The sequence below is a fragment of the Musca autumnalis genome, unplaced genomic scaffold (genome assembly GCF_047663935.1).
Source record: "Musca autumnalis isolate F117 unplaced genomic scaffold, ASM4766393v1 scaffold_1, whole genome shotgun sequence".
NCBI classification, from domain to species: Eukaryota; Metazoa; Arthropoda; class Insecta; order Diptera; family Muscidae; genus Musca; species Musca autumnalis.
The window spans coordinates 34,576,488-34,597,256 of NW_027411644.1; the positions used below are offsets into that span (position 1 = coordinate 34,576,488).

Sequence of the window (20,769 nt, forward strand, 5' to 3'; positions counted from 1 at the left end):
ATAAGTGAATATAGTCATGTCGGCTGACTTCCGCATCGTCCATTGCTGAAAATCTGCGAAGTATTTTGTTTCTTAACGCCGTTGTAGTTAACACAACTGCGAAGCTACGTGTTTCAAAACATCAAAAATATGCATTTTCAACGCAGGTAAAAAGCAAACATGTATCTTTTTTTATTTCTGAAACATTTAGTTGCATTTTCGAGGAACAATGTATGAGTGTGCAACTGACATTTTTTGGCGAAGTTTAAACAACACAAGGCAAATGACGATACGTAACTCAGCCGGTCTTGTTACCAAATCCTTCTCCCACCAATTGATGATAATAACAAGAACAAGAATTCATGTTTTTTTGTTGTTTTTTTGAAGTTATGATTACAATAAGATTTTCTTTCTTTTTTGTGTTTTTTTTTATAATTATATAAATTTTTTAAATAGTTATAATATTATATTTATTTTAATAAACGAATATTATGTTGTTGTTTCTTATCCTTTTTTTGCTGTTGTTGTTGTTGTTGCAACTGCTGCTAGCTGTGCATGCACATGCTAAACACCTACATTTCGGATCATCATCATTATCAACATTCATCAAATCATACATCATCGTCATCATCATCATCATCAACTGGGAATCGATCCACTTGTCGTGTGCCGTGTATTCAAAACTTGTTGTTGTTGCTCTGCTCAGTTCAATGTGCCAATTGAAACAATTAAAACATTATTGACAAAAGAGTAGGACATCATGTTTTGTTAACGCGAAGTAGAAGGAAAGAGAGCGCTCGAAGTGGAGGATGAGTGTGGATGGCTTCGTGTAATGTATTTTTTTGTTTTTGTTGTTCTACACAAAACATAGCAGATACGACATTTATGGTGCTGAATAAGAAAATAATGGGGCATAGATGTTTATTTTGGTTTTTGTTTTGTTTTTTATTTGCCAATCCTGCTGGGCATCATCCGTAGCATTAGTTGGTGAGTTGTTGTTGATAATGCCTTGTTGTTGTTGATAGTTGGTGGTGGTGGTTAATTGTTTGCTAAGAGTGAATTTTATAATTGCGACGACAATGATCTTGTTTGTTGCTGTTGTTGTTATTATTATTCTGGCTGTTGTTGCTATTACTTTTCTCAATTTTATTATTATAATAACAATGCTGTTGTTGCTGTAGTGATTTGGCGGGTCTATGGAGATGATAACACTACCTAGTATCGGGTATTTGATTTGTGTTTGCTGCCGACATCGCTGTTGCTGCTGCATTGGTGGCAGCATTTTGTTTATATTTTTGTGGCTGTTGACCATGTTGTTGTTGCTGCTGTTGTTGCGACTGTGAGCCAGTTGCCCCCACAGCAGCAGCTCCAGCGCCCACCGAGGTGGGTGGTGGACGACCACGTCGTTCAATGCCTCTATCTGTTGTTGCCCCAGCCGCTGATGGTTTAATGCCAGCCGTTGCATTGCTGCCCGACTTCTTTTTACTTGAATAGGCCTGTTGTTGTTGCTGTTTCAAATCTTCAACAACAAAATCTTCCGGCGAGGTTTGTTGCTGTTGATGGACCTGTTGGCGTCCGGTAACGCCACCACCACCACCAACACTTGTTGTTGTATTTGTGGTTTGTGCAGACGCATCTGCAGCATTGTTGTTCATCATTGTTTCCCGCGTATTTTCAGCATACGACGACGACGATGACGTTTCACTGTCATTGGCTGTGTTGTTTGTGTTATTGGCGGCTGCCGCTGATGCTGCCTTTTCATTATTTACATTATCACTGTTGGTAGTTTCCTGGGATTCACCACGTTTATCATGTTCCGGATCCAAGTCCAATGATGAACAAGCTAGTGTTGAGAGCAATAAGGCTTGGACAAATTGTGATCTGTAAGAAGAGGGGGTGGGTGGTGAACACAAATAAGACATGTCTAAAGTTTTATCATTGATTCCTTACCTATCAGCCCGTTCTCTACCAATTTCTGCCCATTCGGCATCACTCAGTGTTGGTTGCATGAATTTCGTCAGCAAGAACTGTGATTGTGCACCACCATCCGCTCCGCCACCGTTTCCAGTTGCCCCAGCTGATCCAGCATTTGCTCCACTGCCAGAGCCACCAGCAATTGACATGCCCAGCATGCTGTTCCCGTTGCTACCACTGATTCCACTGCCACCAGGCTGTAGAAAGGAGGAATATTGTGGTGACAAACCGAAATCGTTGAAAGACAAATAATTGCTAGAATTCAACGTTACTTCTCTGGTATTTAAAGCATTTGCAGCCAGACTTGATTGTTGTGATTGATGTTGGGCCGACACCGACCATTCATTGGTCCGAGATGAGCCACTGCCGCCGCCACCACCACCACCACCGTTGGCATTTGAGCCAGAGCCCGTACCACTAATTAGACCACTGCCAGAGCCCGAACCACCACCGCTAGCACCACTAATCACCTCGGCCATGGTTGCATTTGAATTCGATGATGAGACCAATGGATGGGCACGTCTGGGTAAACGTTCCAGTTGTTGACGTGTAGCCTAAACACAAACAAAAAAGTTAATTTAGTATCAAAGGAATCATTTTTCATTTCTATATTTGGAAGTTAATAATTGCCGTCACTTGTTGCCGTTCCAATTGTATTTGCATTTGCAGCTGCTGCAATTGAGATGTTGGCGGTCCGCCTCGTCTTACACCGGATAATTGTGAAAGTAGCTCAGCAATCGGATCAACCGATTCCCGTCCAGAGGGTGATAATGCTGAAAGACCACTCGATGAGCTAAAGTGCATATTGGAACGACGTGCCCGTGGTCCGCCAAGTGTACGTCCTGGTATGCGACGTACTCCACCGCCATGTCGTATAGCTGAAGGTTCATCGTGCAAAGGAGTTAAGGATGGAAAACCGTTTTCGCAAACACACACACAAATATTTTGCAATACAAATAAAAGTGATAATTTATAAATATATTAGGGTGGTTAGTGTATGAAGGTGGTGGTGCTTAAATTCTCCCTTATGTTCGTCTACAAAGACTGTTTCTGGCAGCTTTAAACTCCCTTCTGGTTGTCTATAAAGACTCCCTTCAGAGGGTCTATAAAGTCTTTCTTCTGGTGGCCTATTAAGACTTCCTTTTCTCTCCCAATAAATATTCCCTTCACGTGATCTATAAAGACACCCTTGTGATGTTCTATAAAGAATCCTTATGGTCGTATATAGAGACTACCTTCAAGAGGTCTGTAACGACTCTCTTCTGGTCGAGAATACAAACTCCTTTCTGGTATTTATTCTTGCCTATAAAGGCTCCCTTATACCTTCCTATAAATACTCCATTCAGGTGGTCAATAAAGACACTCTACTTCTGGTCGTCTATAAAGTCTACCTTCTGGTCTCGTGTGAAGACACACTTAAGGTGGTCTCTATAATGATTCCCTCCGGTCGCCTTTCTTCTGGACTATAACCACTCCTTTCTGGTCAACTATAGGGACTCACTTCGGAACTTTCTTCTAGCCTATAAAGATTCCCTTATACCTTCCTATTAATACTCCTTTCTGGTGGTTCATAAAGCTCCCTTTAGGTGATCTTTAAAATCTTTCTTGTGGACGCCAATAGAGACTCCCTTTTGGCCTATAAAGACTCCCTTATAACTTCCTAGAAATACTCCCCTCAGCTGGTCAATAAAGACACCCTTATGGTGGTTTATAAACAACATTACCATGGAAATTCCGTCAGGGCCCAACGCTTTGGATGATTTAGCGTTCCTGATGGCATTCGCAACATCATCCATTGTAAACTGTGGTGGTTCATCCTCGGCAGGAAGAGATCTAATGCGACGTAACACTCTTCTCTTCGCCCTGTCACTCTCGGGGTGCTCGACAAACAGTCGATCGAAGTAACTTGAAAACCTCTTCGGGTCAGTCAACGTAAAGTCGCCAAACGTCACTGAGGTCCTGTCATCCCTCCTTCCGGGGTTCGAGAGGGACTTAACCGTTGTCCACAATTTGCTTATACCGGCTCCAATGTTGCAACTCTTCAGATGATTTAACCACTTGTTCCGATTATGCGATTATGCTCGTCCAACCAGCCTGTTAACTTCCAGTGTCAGCTCCCTGACTCTGGGGTCATTGGGGATGGCTTGACGAAGCTCATCACGCTCATTTGCTAATCCCGTCGCCTCTGCTGGGAAATTTGGTCTTACTTCGGGTATTCGACCAGCAGGTATATGGCGAGCGGCTGCAGCATTGATGACGTCTCGGGACGTCCTTTCCGCTACCCGAACATCAGAAGGATTGGGCAATTGTCTGAAGCGGTGATTGGTGAACTCTCTGAAACTCGGCCAATCAGCTTTCCCATGATTGACGAATGTGCGGCGTTCAGAGGTGATGAAATCGGGTGGTCTGCTGATGGAGACAATTATGGGGAGATGGCCTGATCCAAGGGAAATGACGGGTTGGCAGGTGACGTCATTTGTCAGACCAGGTGACACGATGGTTATGTCTGGCGAACTGTGACACGCTCCTCTAATTCTGGTTGTTGTTGTTGTAACAGTGTTTTTGTTATGTTTATTTGTTCGTTCCTCTGTTCAATCTGGCTCTGGGTCTATCTCCAGTTCCAGAAAAGTGGCTGCTTCGATGGGATGTAGCCACAGATCCACTGGAGTTAGATGGGTAGGTTTGGCGGGGCAGTTAAAAATCCCACGGCAGCGGGTTCTTTCGTACCGGATTGACCCGGAACAATACAAAACCAATGTTCCGGCCAGCGGCTGCCACCTCAGTGTGTACATGTTCTAATTCTGGTAGGGGCGTCCTCATTGACCGAGCAAAACGTAGAGCTATCAATCTGCTCAGCCAGCGCTATACCTCTCTGGTCGTTTCCGAGGGCCGATTGCCACATCTCATGATGCGCATTAAAGTCCCCCAGGACCAGACGATTATGACCTTCTAAAAGCGGGCTAATGTCAGGCTTATAATCTGAGATACAGCTATTTCTGGGCGGGATGTATACGTTCAGCAACTCTATCTCGGCAGTTCCACACCTGACTGCTACCCCCATACATTCCATGTACGGGTCATTAGAGGCAGGCTCAAGCGAGATAGGTCTGTATTGAACAGACTGGTGCAAAAGGAAAGCTAATCCCCCACCTCCACATCTGGAGCGATCCTTCCTTATTACGTAGTAACCATCACAACGTACTGAGCTGTGGTCGTTCAGCATGGTTTCCTGCACCGCCGCGACCTTGATCTTCTTCCGATTCATAAAGTCCACTATTTCATCGATCTTACCTCGGAGCCCATTGCAATTAAATTGCAAAAAGGATGCATTTTCTGGGATTGGAACAACAACAGCTGGTGTTAAAGGCTGCATGTGCGTTTCTTGTCGTGGGGACTGCGGGGGAGTCTCATAATCAGACGACGAAGTAGTTTCGTAATCTGACGACGACTCACTGGGGGCTGTGTTCGCGCAGCATGCAGCAACATAGTCCCTATCGTAGTCCCTCGCGTGGGCAAGTCCAGAGCAACCCCTTAAATGTACCCACTCCTGACATCTATTGCATCACACCGAAGATTGGATATGGGTGAGAATGCGAATGTGACAAACCGAGCACAAATATATTGGTCCTGGGTTTTTCTCCGACCCGGCACGGACCAAAATAATCCGGCGCAGAGATTCCGGGATATGCCGCTCCCAGCACAGAAAAACGAAACAAATACAAACACATGTACACTGAAGTGGCAGCCGCTGCCGGAACGCTGATGTTGTGTGGTCCCGGGTCAATCCGATACAGAGAACCCGCTGCCGTGGGATTGTTTGACTCTTGCTGGTCGTCTATAAAGACTCCCTTCTGTGAAGACAATCTTAATATGGCCTATAATAACTCCTTTCGGTTGCCTGTAAAAACCCCGGGGGTCTATAAAGCCTTTCTTCTGGTCTATGAAGACTCCCTTCTGGTCACCTATAGAAACTCCCTTCTGATCACATATCCCTTCCCACTCCCTTCTGATTTTACTTCTAGCCTATAAAGCCTCTCTTCTGGTGGTTTATAAATACCCGCTTCAGGTAGTCATAAAGACTCCCTTCTGGTCACCTATAGAAACTCCCTTCTGTTCGGTCACCTATAGAAACTCCCTTCTGATCACATATTCTTCCCCACTCCCTTCTGATTTTACTTCTAGCCTATAAAGCCCTTCTGGTGGTTTATAAAGACCCGCTTCAGGTAGTCATAAAGACATCTTCCCTCCATGTGGTCTACAAAGATTTCTTCTGGTTGCATATAGACTTCCTCCAGATGGTCTATAAAGACTCGCTTCAGGTAGCCCATAAATTCTTCCTTCCGGTCGTCTATAAAAACTCCCTTCATGTGGCCTACCACTATAAAGACGCCATTGTTGTGGCCTAAAAAGTTTTCCTTGGGTCGTTTATAAAAAACTTCCTTCTAGTCGTCCGCACAGAACATTCAGAAGATCTCCACAAGGTCCCTGTCAAAGCTGTAATGTGTGTATGTATGTGTGTTAAATAGAATGGTTAGTAAAATTGATGTTTTGTTTGTTTTAAAAAAGGATATCAAAAATGAAATCAATTCCCGTGGTCCAGTACGATGTTCCAGCGATAGATGACCGGCAAAATCATCTGTGACTAGATTCGGTTCACCACCCGGTAGGCCAGCACATACCGGACACACAACCTCCGAACTGGTTTCCGTATGTTCTGACGACACATGTTCCAACAGTGTGGCATCACTAAATCCCATTTTTTTACAATACGGACAGGTAAAACTTTGTGGTTGCTCCGTATTGAGCATTTCACCACCAAAGAACAATTCAATATCCGAACGCGTTAGTATGCATTGCATAGGATGATCAACTAAATGACGTGTTGAGGTGACACCCTCTTCATAACAGTCGGCACACAAATCATAATCATAACAAATTAGACATTTATAGCGGCGACCATTAAAGTTCGATTTAAGACATGAATCGCAGCTGACACCTGTAAAGAGGAAAGCAACAATACATCCAATGAAATGAAATTAAGACTCGTAAAAAAAACCTCATCTACACTTACCTTCATGGCGACTCATTATTTAGTTATGAAAACTTTGTATAGTTTTCAATTGAAATTCCTTTCATCCACCTTCACCTCCAATAAATAGTTGATTGTTTTGATTTGTCTGCTATCTCACGTGTCCGTTTTATATGCGGCAGCGCTCCCACCTTCTTGCCAATACGTAGAATAGTTCAAGATTTTTGAAGAAAAGTGAAAAAAGGCTATGCCTTTTTTAAAGCACCGAATCGCCTACTGTTTTGTTAGTAGTTTGTTGTTGTTTTTTCGTCTCTAAAGAACTGATGTGTCGTTGGAAGTTACAATGGCTTCCACTACAATTTGTGTGTGTGTTTTTTTCTAATGGCTAATTTGCTTTTCTTGTTCAAAGAGGAACTCTTTTTTAGCAAATCTGCTTTTTGAATTAATAACTTCCTTTTTCAAAATTGTTTATGGGTTATTTTTATTTATTTTTAGTAAGAAACGAAATGAACAAAATTTCCTTGCAGCAACAAATTAACCTGTAAGGAAAAAAAAAAAATTAAAAATTGTTAAAGGAGTTTTGAAAATAAAATTCAAATGAGTGTCTGCAGAAACAGTATTGTCCAGTATATACACTGCTGCAAGACCTGACCTATTATATTTAAACATTTCGGAGACAGTATGTCGGGAAGCAATAGCATCTGCAAAAAAATTATACTTTGTAGTGACGATAAATGACCTTAAACCATCGAAGTTACAGATTTGTAGTTACCCTCGTTGACGACCACTGCTATGAACACGACAATGCTTTGCAGCTGGTGAAAATGACACACTTTTGGGCGGGACGACTATGGACGCTGTGAGTGACTTAATCCAGATGCAGAGCAGGGAATTCCTCGATCTCTTTAGGAAAAGTGCGTCTCTAGATCTAATTTGGGAAAGTACGCCTATGAGCAATTCGGAGGACATCCCTCTGTCGGAGAAATATATGGACACCACGGTCATCCCACCTGATACAAACAGAGATTCGTCTTCCTAAGTTGCTCTAGGGAACACTAACCTCAATTTTTGAGTTACCGACAAAAATCTCAATTTTATGAATGAAAAGTTTAAAAAAAGTTGACAACACTATTACTATCGGTAGTACCCTACGACTACTTTTTATTCGTCGCTATCTTACCGAAAAAATATCGTTAATTACCGAAGTTATAAACATTTTAATTTTACCGATTTTTGTCGGTAACTCAAAAAATGAGTTGGAGAATCGCTCCACATCAAGGGGTGGAACGTCGGTCGCTTCCGACATACCTGTCGTTCCCAAGCAGAAGGCCTTGGTGGATGAGAGACGAATAGATGGATCACTCTCTCACATTCTCAACCACTTAGAGTAGTAAGGCCCGGAAGAGAAGCGACCAACATGGCTACCAAAGAGCTGTAAATTAGTGCTCTAAATTCATGGTTAAGTCCCCTGGTGAAATCGCACAGGCGGAAGGTACCGGGAAAGGAAGTTCCCCTTACGTTGGAAAGCGTTCGTTACCTATTAAACGTATTGCGCTCCGCAGGTAGTAATAACCAGCCCCAAATATACGTTGGCTACACCGGAGACAGTCTAGTTCGCAAAACCGTTGTTCTCAAAATGTCCGGATGTAGTTCGACAGTATCGTTGATGCCGATAGAATCAAGATGGGATGGCTGGTCCTGCTGCAGACACCGTTGGTGACCGCAAAGGGTGTCTGCAGCAGGACCAGCCATCCCATCTTGATTCTATCGGCATCAACGGCACTGTCGGACTACACCAAGTTGGCTCCCGCTCCTAAGACGGTGAAGCCGAAGGGGCAACCACACAGGTGCCCAGTTAGTGTAACAGTTTCGCCTGTGACCCCCGCTAAAGATGCTGCGGGAAACAGGAGCTGGAAGGGTTTGGGAGCTCAAGAATTCCACAAATCTGATAAACAGATAACTGCAAATAATTGTACAGGTTCGAGAAGGGAGTATGGTGCTGCGGGAAGTCATATCGCTGATACGACTGACGGTCCATCAACCTCAAATCAAGTGGCCCGAAGAAAACGACTTCACAACAGGCGTTTCTGAAGAGAGAGAGGTGTTCCGAGGATCCACAGCCAGGTGCTAAGCGAATGGTGGAACGTCCGTCGAGCAGTCAGCCGATTTTGTACGCAAAGGTTTTCCTCGTTGCCAGGCAGTTAACGGAGTTGAAGTTAGGAAGGCCTGTAAAGGTATAACGGGCAAAACCGCCCGAAACCTTCTTTTTAGAAGCCACATGGAGGATCCACAGCCAGGTGCTAAGCGAATGGCGGATCGTCCGTCGAGCAGTCAGCCGATTTTGTACGCAATGGTTTTCCTCGTTGCCAGACAGTTAAAGGAGTTCAAGTTAGGAAGGCATGCAAAGGCAGTCCGGGCAAAACCGCCCGAAACCTTCTTTTTAGAAGCCACATGGCGCCAGGATGATCGCCCCCCAGATGACCTTCTTATAGCAATCATTGACACGTCTGATTCTGAAGGCAGGATCTGTATTAATCATTGGTTACTGGTGGAAAGTCGTCTGAGAAAGGTCATAACTTCTGACGTGGTACACTGTAGGAAGAATGGCAGGGCAGCAGTTCTCAAGGGTGTCAAGGTCTTTGACAGGATAATGCAACGAATCGACAATAGATGGCTCTGACACACTGTGGTCGCCATCCCTACTGCCGAAATCACTCGCGGAGTTGCATGGGTACCACCTCTAACCTGTGTTTACATGCGGTATAAAGTATAAGACCCACTAAGTCAATTGGTGCGCAAACTAGTGGGCGTGATATCGGGCAGTTGCAGTCCCAGGGAGTCTTTGTACTCCATCTGAAGGGACCAGACCACATGAAGGTAGTCCCTATTGGCGACCAGAATGAATTCTTCACCACCAGTCTTTATAGATGACCAGAAGGGAGTCTTTATAAACCACCAGAAGAGACTCAGCTGCCACGACAAACTAGAGTAGTTTTGGCCCAACTACGCTCGGGATATTGCAGTCGCCTAAATTCTTATTGGGCGGAAATCGATCGCACCGTGCAAGACATCTGCCCAGTATGCGGCATGGGCCCGCACGACACACAACACCTTTTTAACTGCCCCGCCAAACCTACCCATCTAACTAAAGTGGATCTATGGCTACATCCCATCGAAGCAGCCACTTTTCTTGAAATGGAGATAGACCCAGTGCCAGATTGAACAGAGGAACGAACAAATAAACATAACAAAAACACTGTTACAACAACAACAACAACCAGAAGAGACTCTTCTTGGGTGCCACCGTAGTGCAATGGTATGCACACCCGCCTTGCACACTAAAGGTCGTGGGTTCGATTCCCCGGCCAGGCAACATCAAAAATTTCAACGGTGGCAAAATACCCCTCAGTAATGTTGGCGACATTTCCTGAGTATTTCAGCCATGAATAACTTCTCTACAAGTGGTGTCTTAAGGCACGCCGTTCGGACTCGGCAATAAACAGTAGGTCCCTTATCATTGAGCTAATATGAATCCGGGGTGCACTCATTGGTATGAGAGAAGTCTCCCTTGTCCCGTATGGGATGTTTGTGGAACAATTATAGAAGAGACTCTTTATAGATGACCTGAAGGATGTCTTAATAGAGGACCCAAAGTATAGTCTTTATAGGCGACTGGGTGAATGTCCTTAGGAGTCTTTATTGACGACCAGAAGAGAGTCTTTATAGAACACTTGAAGGGAATCTTTATACACGACCTAAAGGGAGTCTTTATAGGCGACGAGAAGCTAGTTTTTTTATAGACGACCAAAAGGGAGTCGTTAATGACGACCACCCCTGAGTTTTTGAAGGCGACCAGGAGGGAGTATTTCGAGAGGACCAGTAGAGTATCTTCATAGAGAACCAGAATAAAGTCTTTATGGACCACCTGAAGCGGAGCGGATCTTTATAAATTACTAGAATAGAGTCTTTTAGACCATCTGAAGGAAATCTTTACAGACAACCAGAAGAGAGTCCCCCATAGGCGACAGAAAGAGGTCAATCCCACGGCAGCGGGTTCTTTCGAACCGGATTGACCCGGAACTACACAACATCATTGTTCCGGCTGCCACCTCAGTGTACACATGTTTGCATTTGTTTCGTTTTTCTGTGTTGGGAGCAGCATATCCCTTATCCCTATTCTTTTGGTCCGTGCCGGGACGGAGGAAAACCCAGGACCAATATATTTGTGCTCGGTTTGTCACATCCGCATCTTCACTCACATCCAGCCTTCGGTGAGATGCAATAGATGTCAGGAGTGGGTGCATCTAAGGGGTTGCTCTGGACTTGTCCACGTGAGAGACTACGACAGGGACTATGTTGCTGCATGCTGTGTGAATACAGTTCCCAGTGAGTCGTCATCGGATTACGGAAACTCCCTCGTCGTCTGATTATGAGACTCCCCCGCAGTCCCCTCGACAAGAACCGCACATGCAGCCTTTACACCAGCCGTTGTTGTCCCAATCCCGGAAAATGCATCCTTTTTGCAATTTAATTGCAATGGACTCCGAGGTAAGATCGAGGAAATAGTAGATTGCATGAGTCGGAGGAATATCACGGTCGCTGCGGTGCAAGAAACCAAGCTCAGCAACAACTGTAGCTTACAACGTTGCGATGGTTACAACGTGCTAAAGAAAGATCGCACTAGAAGTGGAGGTGGGGGATTAGCTTTCCAATTGCACCAGTCTGTCCAATACAGACCTATCTCGCTTGAGCCTGTCTCTACTAACCCGTACATGGAATGTATGGGGGTAGCAGTGAGGTGTGGAACTGCCGAGATATAGTAGCTGACGTATACATCCCGCTGAGAAATAGCTGTATCTCAGATTACGTGCCTAACATTAGCCCGCTTTTGGAAGGTCATAATCGTCTGGTCGTGGGGGATTTTAATGCGCATCATGAGTTGTGGCATTCGGCCCTCGGAAACGAGCAGAAGGGTACAGCGGTGGCTGAGTAGATTGATAGCTCTACGTTTTGCACCGTCAATGATGACGCCCTTACCAGAATTAGAGGAGAGTGTCACAGTTCGCCAGACATAACCATCGTGTCACCGGGTCTGACAAATGACGTTACCTGGCATTTTCCTTGGATCAGACCATCTCCCCATAATTGACACAATTAGCAGACCAACCGATTTCATCTCCTCTGAACGCCGCACATTCGTCAATCATAGGAAAGCTGATTGGCCGAGTTTCAGAGAGTTCACCAATCACCGCTTCAGAGAACTGCCCAATCCTTCTGATGTTCGGGTAGCGGAAAGGACGTTCCGAGACATAATCACTGCTGCAGCCACTCGCCATATCCGTGCTGGTCGAATACCCGAAGTAAGACCAAACTTCCCCAGCAGAGGCGACGGGATTAGCAAACGAGCGTGATGAGCTTCGTCGTATCAACCCCAATGACCCCAGTGTCAGGGAGCTGACACTGGAAGTTAACAGGCTGGTTGGACGAGCATAATCGGAACAAGTGGTTAAGTCATCTGAAGAGTTGCAACATTGGAGCTGGTATAAGTGAATTGTGGGCAACGGTTAAGTCACTCTCGAACCCTGGAAGGATGGAAGATAGGACCTCAGTCACATTTGGCGACGTTACGTTGACTGACCCGAAGAGGTACGCAAGTTATTTCAATCGACAGTTTTTCGAGCACCCCGGGTGTGACAACGCGAAGAGAAGAGTATTACGTCGCATCAGATCTCTTCCTGCCGAGGATGAACCACCACAATTTACAATGGATGATGTTGCGAATGCCATCAGGAACTCTAAATCATCCAAAGCGTTAGGCCCTGATGTAATCTCCACGGTAATGTTGCAACAGCTGGATGAGCCGGGAGTATCTCACTAAAGTTCTCAACCCGTCGCTTGCCACCCTTATTGTTCCCGAAGTCTGGAAAATGGGCAGGGTGGTCCCGCTACTGAAGCCATGCAAGGATGCCAGCAATAGTGAATCGTACAGACCGATTTCGCTTTTGTCGCCCGTAGCAAAGACCCTTGAGCCTTGAGGCCTTAGTCCTCCCCAGTCTCAGGAATAGCTATCAAGTTGCCGATCATCAGCATGGATTCCGTAAGCAGCACGGCACGACAACAGCGCTGCCCGGCATCTCCACATATTTTTGTCAAGGACTCAACCAGAGACCGCCGTGTGACAGAACAGTGATGGTGACGCTTGACTTATCAAAAGCCTTTGATACAGTCAGGCACTCCAAGCTGTTTGAGGACATTGAGCAGACAACCCTACGGCCAAGCTTGAAACATTGGATAGTCAACTACATATATGTGTGGACACCCTTCGTACATGGAATTCAGGAACAAGAAGTCCAAACCCCGTGGAGTGAAACAGGGAGTTCCCCAAGGTGGTGTGATATCTCCGGAACTGTTTAACCTCTACCTCTCCTGTATTGCGGCCCCTCCAGACGGCATTGAGATCGTAACGTATGCGGATGATTGCACAATCGTGGCGTCATTTACCTTCCCTGATGACATCTGTGAGAGGCTGAACTCCTATTTAACCGATGTTACCACCTTTATCCACGCGAGGAATATGCATGTTTTCACCACAAAATCTACAGCCACTCTGTTCACCACATAGACAGCGCAGTTTGGAAGAGAGTTGAATTTCGTGGTCGACGGTAGCAGAATTCCGACCACAAACTGCGCCAAAATTTTAGGGGTCACATTCGACACTACTTTCAAGTCACGCCACATCTATGTATCTACGACAAACTGAAAAGTAGGAACAAGGTTCTCAAGTCCCTAGCCGGCAGCACTTGGGGTGCAAATAAAGAAACCTTGTTGACCACATATGTATAACGCGATAGGTCGGGCTGTGGTAAGCTACACGGCTTCGGTTTATCCCCGGGATTATGTGATACGATATTCAAACCTGTCAGAATGCCGCCCTGAGAACAGCAACAGGGTGCCTCCTCAAGTCTTCATTGGACCATATACATGAGAAGGCAAAGATTCTTCCAGTAAAGCAACACAATGAGATGCTTTCGTTGCAGTACTTGCTTGTATGTTACCCTGAGAGCCATCCCAATCACCATCTTGTGGGTAGGCCCGACACATTCAGGCATATCAGGAAGGATATTCATGCTCTAGAGAGGGAAGTCCAACAATATAGGAGGGAACCATATATCAACAGGCATATCAAGCAGGCTTAAATAGTATTCACACGGATGCAGTTGCCAAGGCCTTATTACTCGAAATACATTCCCCATCTATTGCAGCTGAGGAGCGTCAGCTGCCACGACAAACTGGAGTAGTTTTGCCTCAACTACGCTGGGGATATTGCAGTCGCCTAAATTCTTATTGGGCGCAAATCGACCGCGCCGTGCTAGACATCTGCCCAGTATGTGGCAAGGGACCGCACGACACAAAACACCTTTTCAACTGCCCCGCTAAAACTTCCCATCTAAATCTGTGGCTACATCCCATCGAAGCATCCACTTTCCTGAAACTGGACATAGACCTAGAGCCAGACTGAACAGAAAAACGAACATACAAACATAATAATAAACACTGTTACAACAACAACAAAATTCCACCAAATTTTTGGCCGATTGGGGGATTGTGCGCGAACAAAAGAACTCTGCGCAAGCTATAAAACGATGCATATATTGTTAAGACCTACATCTCGGGAAGAATCTCGAAAAATCTCGAAAGTCTCCGTTGGGAAAGCTATATATCGTTGTGATTAGGGTCCCCCGAAGCACTACCTATGGTAAAAATTTCACCCTACCCCTATTTGAGAGGTGACCCTAAACGAGACTGAAGCCGAAAAATATTTGGAACAGGTGTCGTTTAGGGGGACCCCTCGGTTCGGTCCGATATTTTTACCATAGGTAGCCCTTGGGACCCTGATTCCAACGATATATCATTTTCCGGGGGAAGTCCACACTTCTTGAGATATGGGTCTTGACATTTCGTACTTGTAACACCTTTAGGTTGTTTATGGGCACGTCTCGGATCGGGCTGAAATTTTTACCATAGGTAACCCTTGGGACCCTGAACACAACGATATATAATTTTCCGGGGGGAGTCCATACTTCCCAAGATATGGGTCTTGACTTTTTTACTTTTATCACCATTTATCGTTTTAAAGCTCCCGAAGAGTACTTTCCAATGCCGCCAATAATTAATAATGGTAATTAGATTTTCTAAAAATAATTTATTAATTATTATTGGGCTACGCGATCAACACTCTCTTTTAAAATGAAAGGGTTCTTAAGTAGACGGCCTTCGGCCGGGGATTTAAGACTTTCTCCTATGGACAGGGACAAAAGTGGGCTACGCGATCAAACTCTCTTTTAAATCGAAAGTGTTCTTAAGTATCCGGCCTTCGGCCGCGGATTTAAGACTTTCTCCCATTGACAGGGACAAAAGTGGGCTACACAAACAAAACTTTCTTGTAAATTTAAAGTTTCCTAAGTAGCCGGCTTTGAACAGGAATTTATTACATTCTCCTATAAACAGGTGTAAAAATAGACCGCGTGCATAAAAGTACTCTCCATAAGCTTTAAAACGATGCCCATATTGCCCACGTTAGAATTGTAAAATGTCAATACCCATATCTCGGGAAGGATGGACTTCCCCCCGGAAAATTATATATCGTTGTATTCAGGATTCCAAGGGCTGTCTAGTGTAAAAATTTCAGCCCGATCCGAGAGGTGCCCCTAAACAACCTAAAGGTGTGAAAGTACGAAATTTCCGAAATGTCAAGACCCATATCTCGGGAAGTATGGACTTCCCCCCGGAAAATTATATATCGTTGTATTCAGGATACCAAGGGCTATCTACTGTAAAAATGTCAGCCCGATCCGAGAGGTGCCCCTAAACGACATTTAACCCAAATATTTAACAAAGGGATTACTTTGTTTAGAAATCGGGACCAGGATGAATGTTTGGACTGGATTCGGATCGATCACAGGTAGGGCTTGCAGTGCTGATCACGCCAATATATATATCATGGGCAGGAAGTCCATACTTCCCGAGATATAGGCTCCGAAAGTTCAAAAATTACCTTGGTTTTGACGATAAGTTTAGTTTATATCGATTTTTTTCATATATAGCCGGCCTTCGGCCGGGGATTTAAGACTTTCTCCTATGGACAGGGACAAATCTCGGCTAACGCGAACAGAATTTTCCTTTAAATCGAAAATTTGGAGCAACTGGAGTTTAGCCGCTCATCCCAATTTTTTTTTTTTTAATTTACAGTTTTTTTTTAATTGGCCGGCCTTCGGCCGGCGATTTAAGACTTTCTCCTATGGACAGGAGCAAATCTAGGGCAAGGGAACACAATTTTTTTCTAATTTAAAAATTTTCTCTCATTAAGTGGCTTTTTACAAGGGAATTTTTGGAACTTCAAATGCCCATATCTCGGGAAGTATATACTTCCCAAAAAAATTATGTGTACATTCGTGATCAGGGAAGTGAAATCTACTTGTAAAAAAAATTTCATCAAAATCGGAGCTGAGCGGCTAAACTCCAGTTAAGCCGAAAATTTTTTTTAATCGATCCGAATCCAGTCCGTATATTCAACTTATGCCAGAAATCGGTACAAAGAATTGCATTATTAAATAAACAAAGTCTCATAAAAAATTTTATTTTTGTGCATAAAAATGTACATATAAAACTAATTTATATGTACACAAGTATGTAGAGGAGAAGAGATAGGAATGTTGAAGGAATGTCGTGTAAGTTGATTTAAAAAGTCTTCAGGAAAATTTGCACGGAAAATGCAAAAGCAAAATCTGGCAATAATCGACATGAAGAAAAACAAAGAAACTTTTTAATAATAAATACAATTCGATGACTGACTGTAGAAGAAAAATCATCTTTTCGCCTCTTTTTTGTGTAATATTTTGTGTTGTTTATATGCGAAATTATTCTTCATATATCTACATGGCAGACAGCACACGCTATAATCTCTTATTTTCGGGGGAAGATGAGGATGAAATAGAACCGTCGTTTTATCTTCCTTTCTTTCTTTAAGCTACAAAGATTTTCTTTTGCACCAAATAACACCTCATGGACACAACAAAACAGCAGGCAGAAGCGACGTAAGAGACAAACAAATGATTGGCAGCCAGGGAGACAGACGGACGGACAGAGAGACAGCTAAATCAATCATTAGACGACAAAAAAATGCATTAATAATAATAATCTGTGTCCGTGGTTGTCGAAGAAAAAGTTTAGCTTTTTTAAATTTATGATTAAACCATCATCAATATGTCGAAGCGAATCACCACCACCATATATGAACTAACCAAGATATTTTTAAACATTTTCTTGTGCAAAAATGAATATTGCCTCGGTTTTTGTTGCCTTTCCTTTGTTGTATTCTTTTCTTTTTACAATTCTCACGAGGTGACGTTCCGAAAAGTCTGATTATATACAGCAGAGTCAGCTAGCAAGCAAACGACATGAAAGACATTTCGCGTTTTAAGTGTTGCAAAATGACGAGACGAAAAGCAAGGCAATTCAACAAATTAAATTACACATTGTCAAGAGGGGGTTATGGTAATAACAACAATAGTAAAAACTGCACTTTATAATACTGGAATTAACCAACAAATTCTTATTATTACACTTTTTCTACTTTTTACAGCCCCCTCTACTTAGGCAAAGTACTTGTTTTTGCAACTCTGTTATTATTTGGGAGAACTTCTTTTCTGAACCGTTTCCCCATCTCCACTACTTCGTTTTATTTTTTTTTCTTTTTGTTACCACTTCTCCCAAATTTATTGGAGGCCTAACAAATCGCACACTCTCTCTCCCTGGGGCATTCTCCACTCTCTGGTTTAACTGTTTTTCTTGATGATTAGTTAAAAAAGAGATAATATGGCAAATGAAACGGGAAACTGCAATGCAATTTTTTGCTTACTGGAGCCAGCCTCACACATTTTTTAAACGAAAATTATTGTCATCTTTTATAAGACGCAATTAATGCACAATTTTTTACACAAAAAAATACAATACATATTAGATTTGCTTGCTTGCTGGCTATTGTTGTTGCATAGAAGAACCTCAATAAATGCAAGGGGGTCTACGGCTGGCTGCTGCTTGCTCAATATAATCGTGAATGTACGAACTTAAATTAGTTGTTTGGGTCACTGTCGTATATCCCGCGAAGGTAAAAATGTTATACTTTTTCTTGTTTGATTTCACACACATATACCCGCCGTACGCACACACATACTTCCATATAATTATTAAATAACCAAAAATGCAAAATGCATTTTTCATCATCACCAACCATTATTACTAATGTGTTGTTTGTATGTTTGTAGCCGTCGTGTTTCTTGCGTTTTTTTTTGCAATTCACATAAATTATATATTTTTCTTGCTATCTTTACAAAAGATCTTGCGACGAACGACCACAATTCACTTGTGCAAATCTTATTTGCTTGTGTATATGTACTATTTTCTTCTTTAGCAAAATTGATTTTCCTTTAATTTTTCTTCTTTTCAATTGCCATGACAAATGAAATTTTCAATTTTCTTTCATTTTTTCTTTGTATTTTTTTTTCATTTCTTCTCTTGTCTCTAACCGATGGATCTTTTTGTCGGGATGGATATTGGGTATTCTTTTTTACACATACTCTTTATAGATTTATATCGTGATATCCAATGATTCGTTTGTGTGTATGTTGATTTGGACTTTTGTGAAATTATAAATTAACAAAAAAATTTCAAGTAAAAATAAAACAATTTTTACACAATTATTATTTCTTTTGTAATATTTCGAGACGAGGTTCTCTTCGTTCTCTTCCTTTCGTCGAACTTTATTTGATCACAGTTGTAAAATGTCGCATAATTGTAAAGGGGATGTATAAAAGTGTATTAATTGAAAGAGGGTTGCCATTGCAAAAAAACAGATTGCTGTGATTAGTAGTGCTTATAGTACATTCACATGACGTATTCTCCCAAAACACTTGTTCAAACATAAGCTTTGTTCCTTTACCTTTTTAATGGTAAAAGAGAAAAGTGTCAAAATTGGTTTCTCATGAACATTTTTACCGGAAAAGTAAAGTAACGGAAAAATGGTAGATCTGGTAGCAATGTCGAAAGAAAAACATAAAAAATTAATTTTTCGTCTTTTATTTCACATTTGTTAATTTAGTTTTGTCAGCGTTCGACTTTTTCTTCAGTTTTTCTTCCATTTTTGTCTTCATTGTGAAATAATCGTCAAACAAAAGTCGGAAAATCAGTTCTACCATTTTTTACCTGCAGAAATTTGTCTGGTAGCCTGTGGTAGAAGAGAAAGGCATATGTGCTCACTATCACTCTCTCTCACTCTCTTAAAAATTGCTGCAGTTTTACCACTTTCTGGGGTTAAGGAACGCTTTGCAGGTTAAAAATGGTAAAAATGGTAACCTCAGGTAAGTAAAGGAACACAGCTATAATATGCCTGCTCTAGAACCTGCAAGAATCTACTATTTTTTACTACGATAACAAATTTTCCTTTATGATATCGAAAAAATTGTAAAAAATTGTAGATTCTTGCAGTACTGGAATATACCATATATAGAATCGAATATTATAATAGGTTTACATTTACAAAACCCACTCCATTTCAACTGACAATTCCATTGCTAATGCCAAGTTTACACTTGCGCTCCAAATCCACTGGATTTCACGAAATCCTGAAATACACCCCGATGTTTACACTTTTTTTGCGAATTTAAAGTGGTGTTGGCCAGAGGTTTTTATACTTATATTTTTGTTGATTTCAAGCATATCACAATGATCAAGGTAGATGCATATGCGCAGCTGATCGAACATGAATTTTCAAAACAAGTTGTTGTAAATTGAATTAATCATAAGAAATATACGACAATATAGAACTTCACAACTTTATTTGGAAAATTATCTTAAAATTATCTATATATCGTATTAATTGTGTATAGTACTAACAAATGAAAAAATAAAAAAATGATTTTATCGTTGAGACACCATAATAAATTTTGATAGATAAAAGTTGTGCTCAGAACCTGCACAATATAAGTACTTGCAGTAGTTTTCCCTTTTAGTGCTAAAAATGCGTTCCCGTACTCCGAAATCTAGCAAGACTTGCACTTCTCTTTAAACAAATCTGCCATACAATTTTCCCCTAGTAGAAACTGGCAACAAGTATGATCATTGGCATCTAATATGATATCTGATACATTGATTTTGACATTTATGCTGGAGTTTTTGCAATTTCCGTCATTTTTCCGTTTCTGTATTTTTTAAGAAATTTGTATGGGGAAGCAATTTTTGACAATTCGGTCTTTTTTCTAACATTACCATTAGAAAAGTACGGGAACACAATGAAAAATAGCATTGTAACAAAGCAATTTAAAATTGTTTTTCACATTGTTTAAAAATGTTGATACTAATTTTTTTGTTGCAGCAATTTACCATCTACCTTGTTTATTGTGATACGTGAAAAGTGTTGCAACTTTTGGTACCTTTTTAGCCAAAAACAAGGTTGTATATCATTTGTACTGTGATTTCGCTGAAATCATGAAATGAGATGATTTCATTTTTGTATGCGAAATCATGATAAATTTAGCTTGATTCCGCGCGAAATTACGGAATCGAAATCACGAAACGACGCCGAATGTAAACTAATGCTAAGTTTACATTTACGAAATCCACTCGATTTCAACTGTAAATTCCATAGCTCAAACGTCAAATGAAATCTCACCTGGATTTCATTTGACGTTTAACCTATGGATTTGACAGTTGAAATCGAGTGTATTTCGTAA

General features: G+C 42.1%; 1 protein-coding gene across 24 annotated transcripts; it reads right to left on the reverse strand.

The window, feature by feature from the left end:
* Window positions 1-899: 899 nt before the first annotated feature.
* Kcmf1 (Potassium channel modulatory factor 1) lies at window positions 900-18,859 on the reverse strand. 24 transcript variants are annotated; one of them, XM_073972259.1, is made up of 8 exons: window positions 17,996-18,131; window positions 17,284-17,423; window positions 7,025-7,521; window positions 6,525-6,949; window positions 2,584-2,844; window positions 2,226-2,507; window positions 1,930-2,150; window positions 900-1,860 (listed from the first exon to the last, which is right to left on the reverse strand). In XM_073972259.1, exons 3-8 carry the CDS (start codon window positions 7,038-7,040, stop codon window positions 1,191-1,193), a joined length of 1,875 nt encoding a protein of 624 aa, XP_073828360.1. In that variant the 5' UTR covers window positions 7,041-7,521; window positions 17,284-17,423; window positions 17,996-18,131; the 3' UTR covers window positions 900-1,190. The 24 variants fall into 24 exon arrangements, with proteins under 24 accessions (XP_073828360.1, XP_073828366.1, XP_073828313.1 ...); XM_073972265.1 differs by lacking the exons at window positions 17,284-17,423; window positions 17,996-18,131 and adding an exon at window positions 18,619-18,859 and having other exon boundaries at window positions 2,590-2,844; XM_073972212.1 differs by lacking the exons at window positions 17,284-17,423; window positions 17,996-18,131 and adding an exon at window positions 18,619-18,859.
* Between the last annotated feature and the right edge of the window lie 1,910 nt (window positions 18,860-20,769).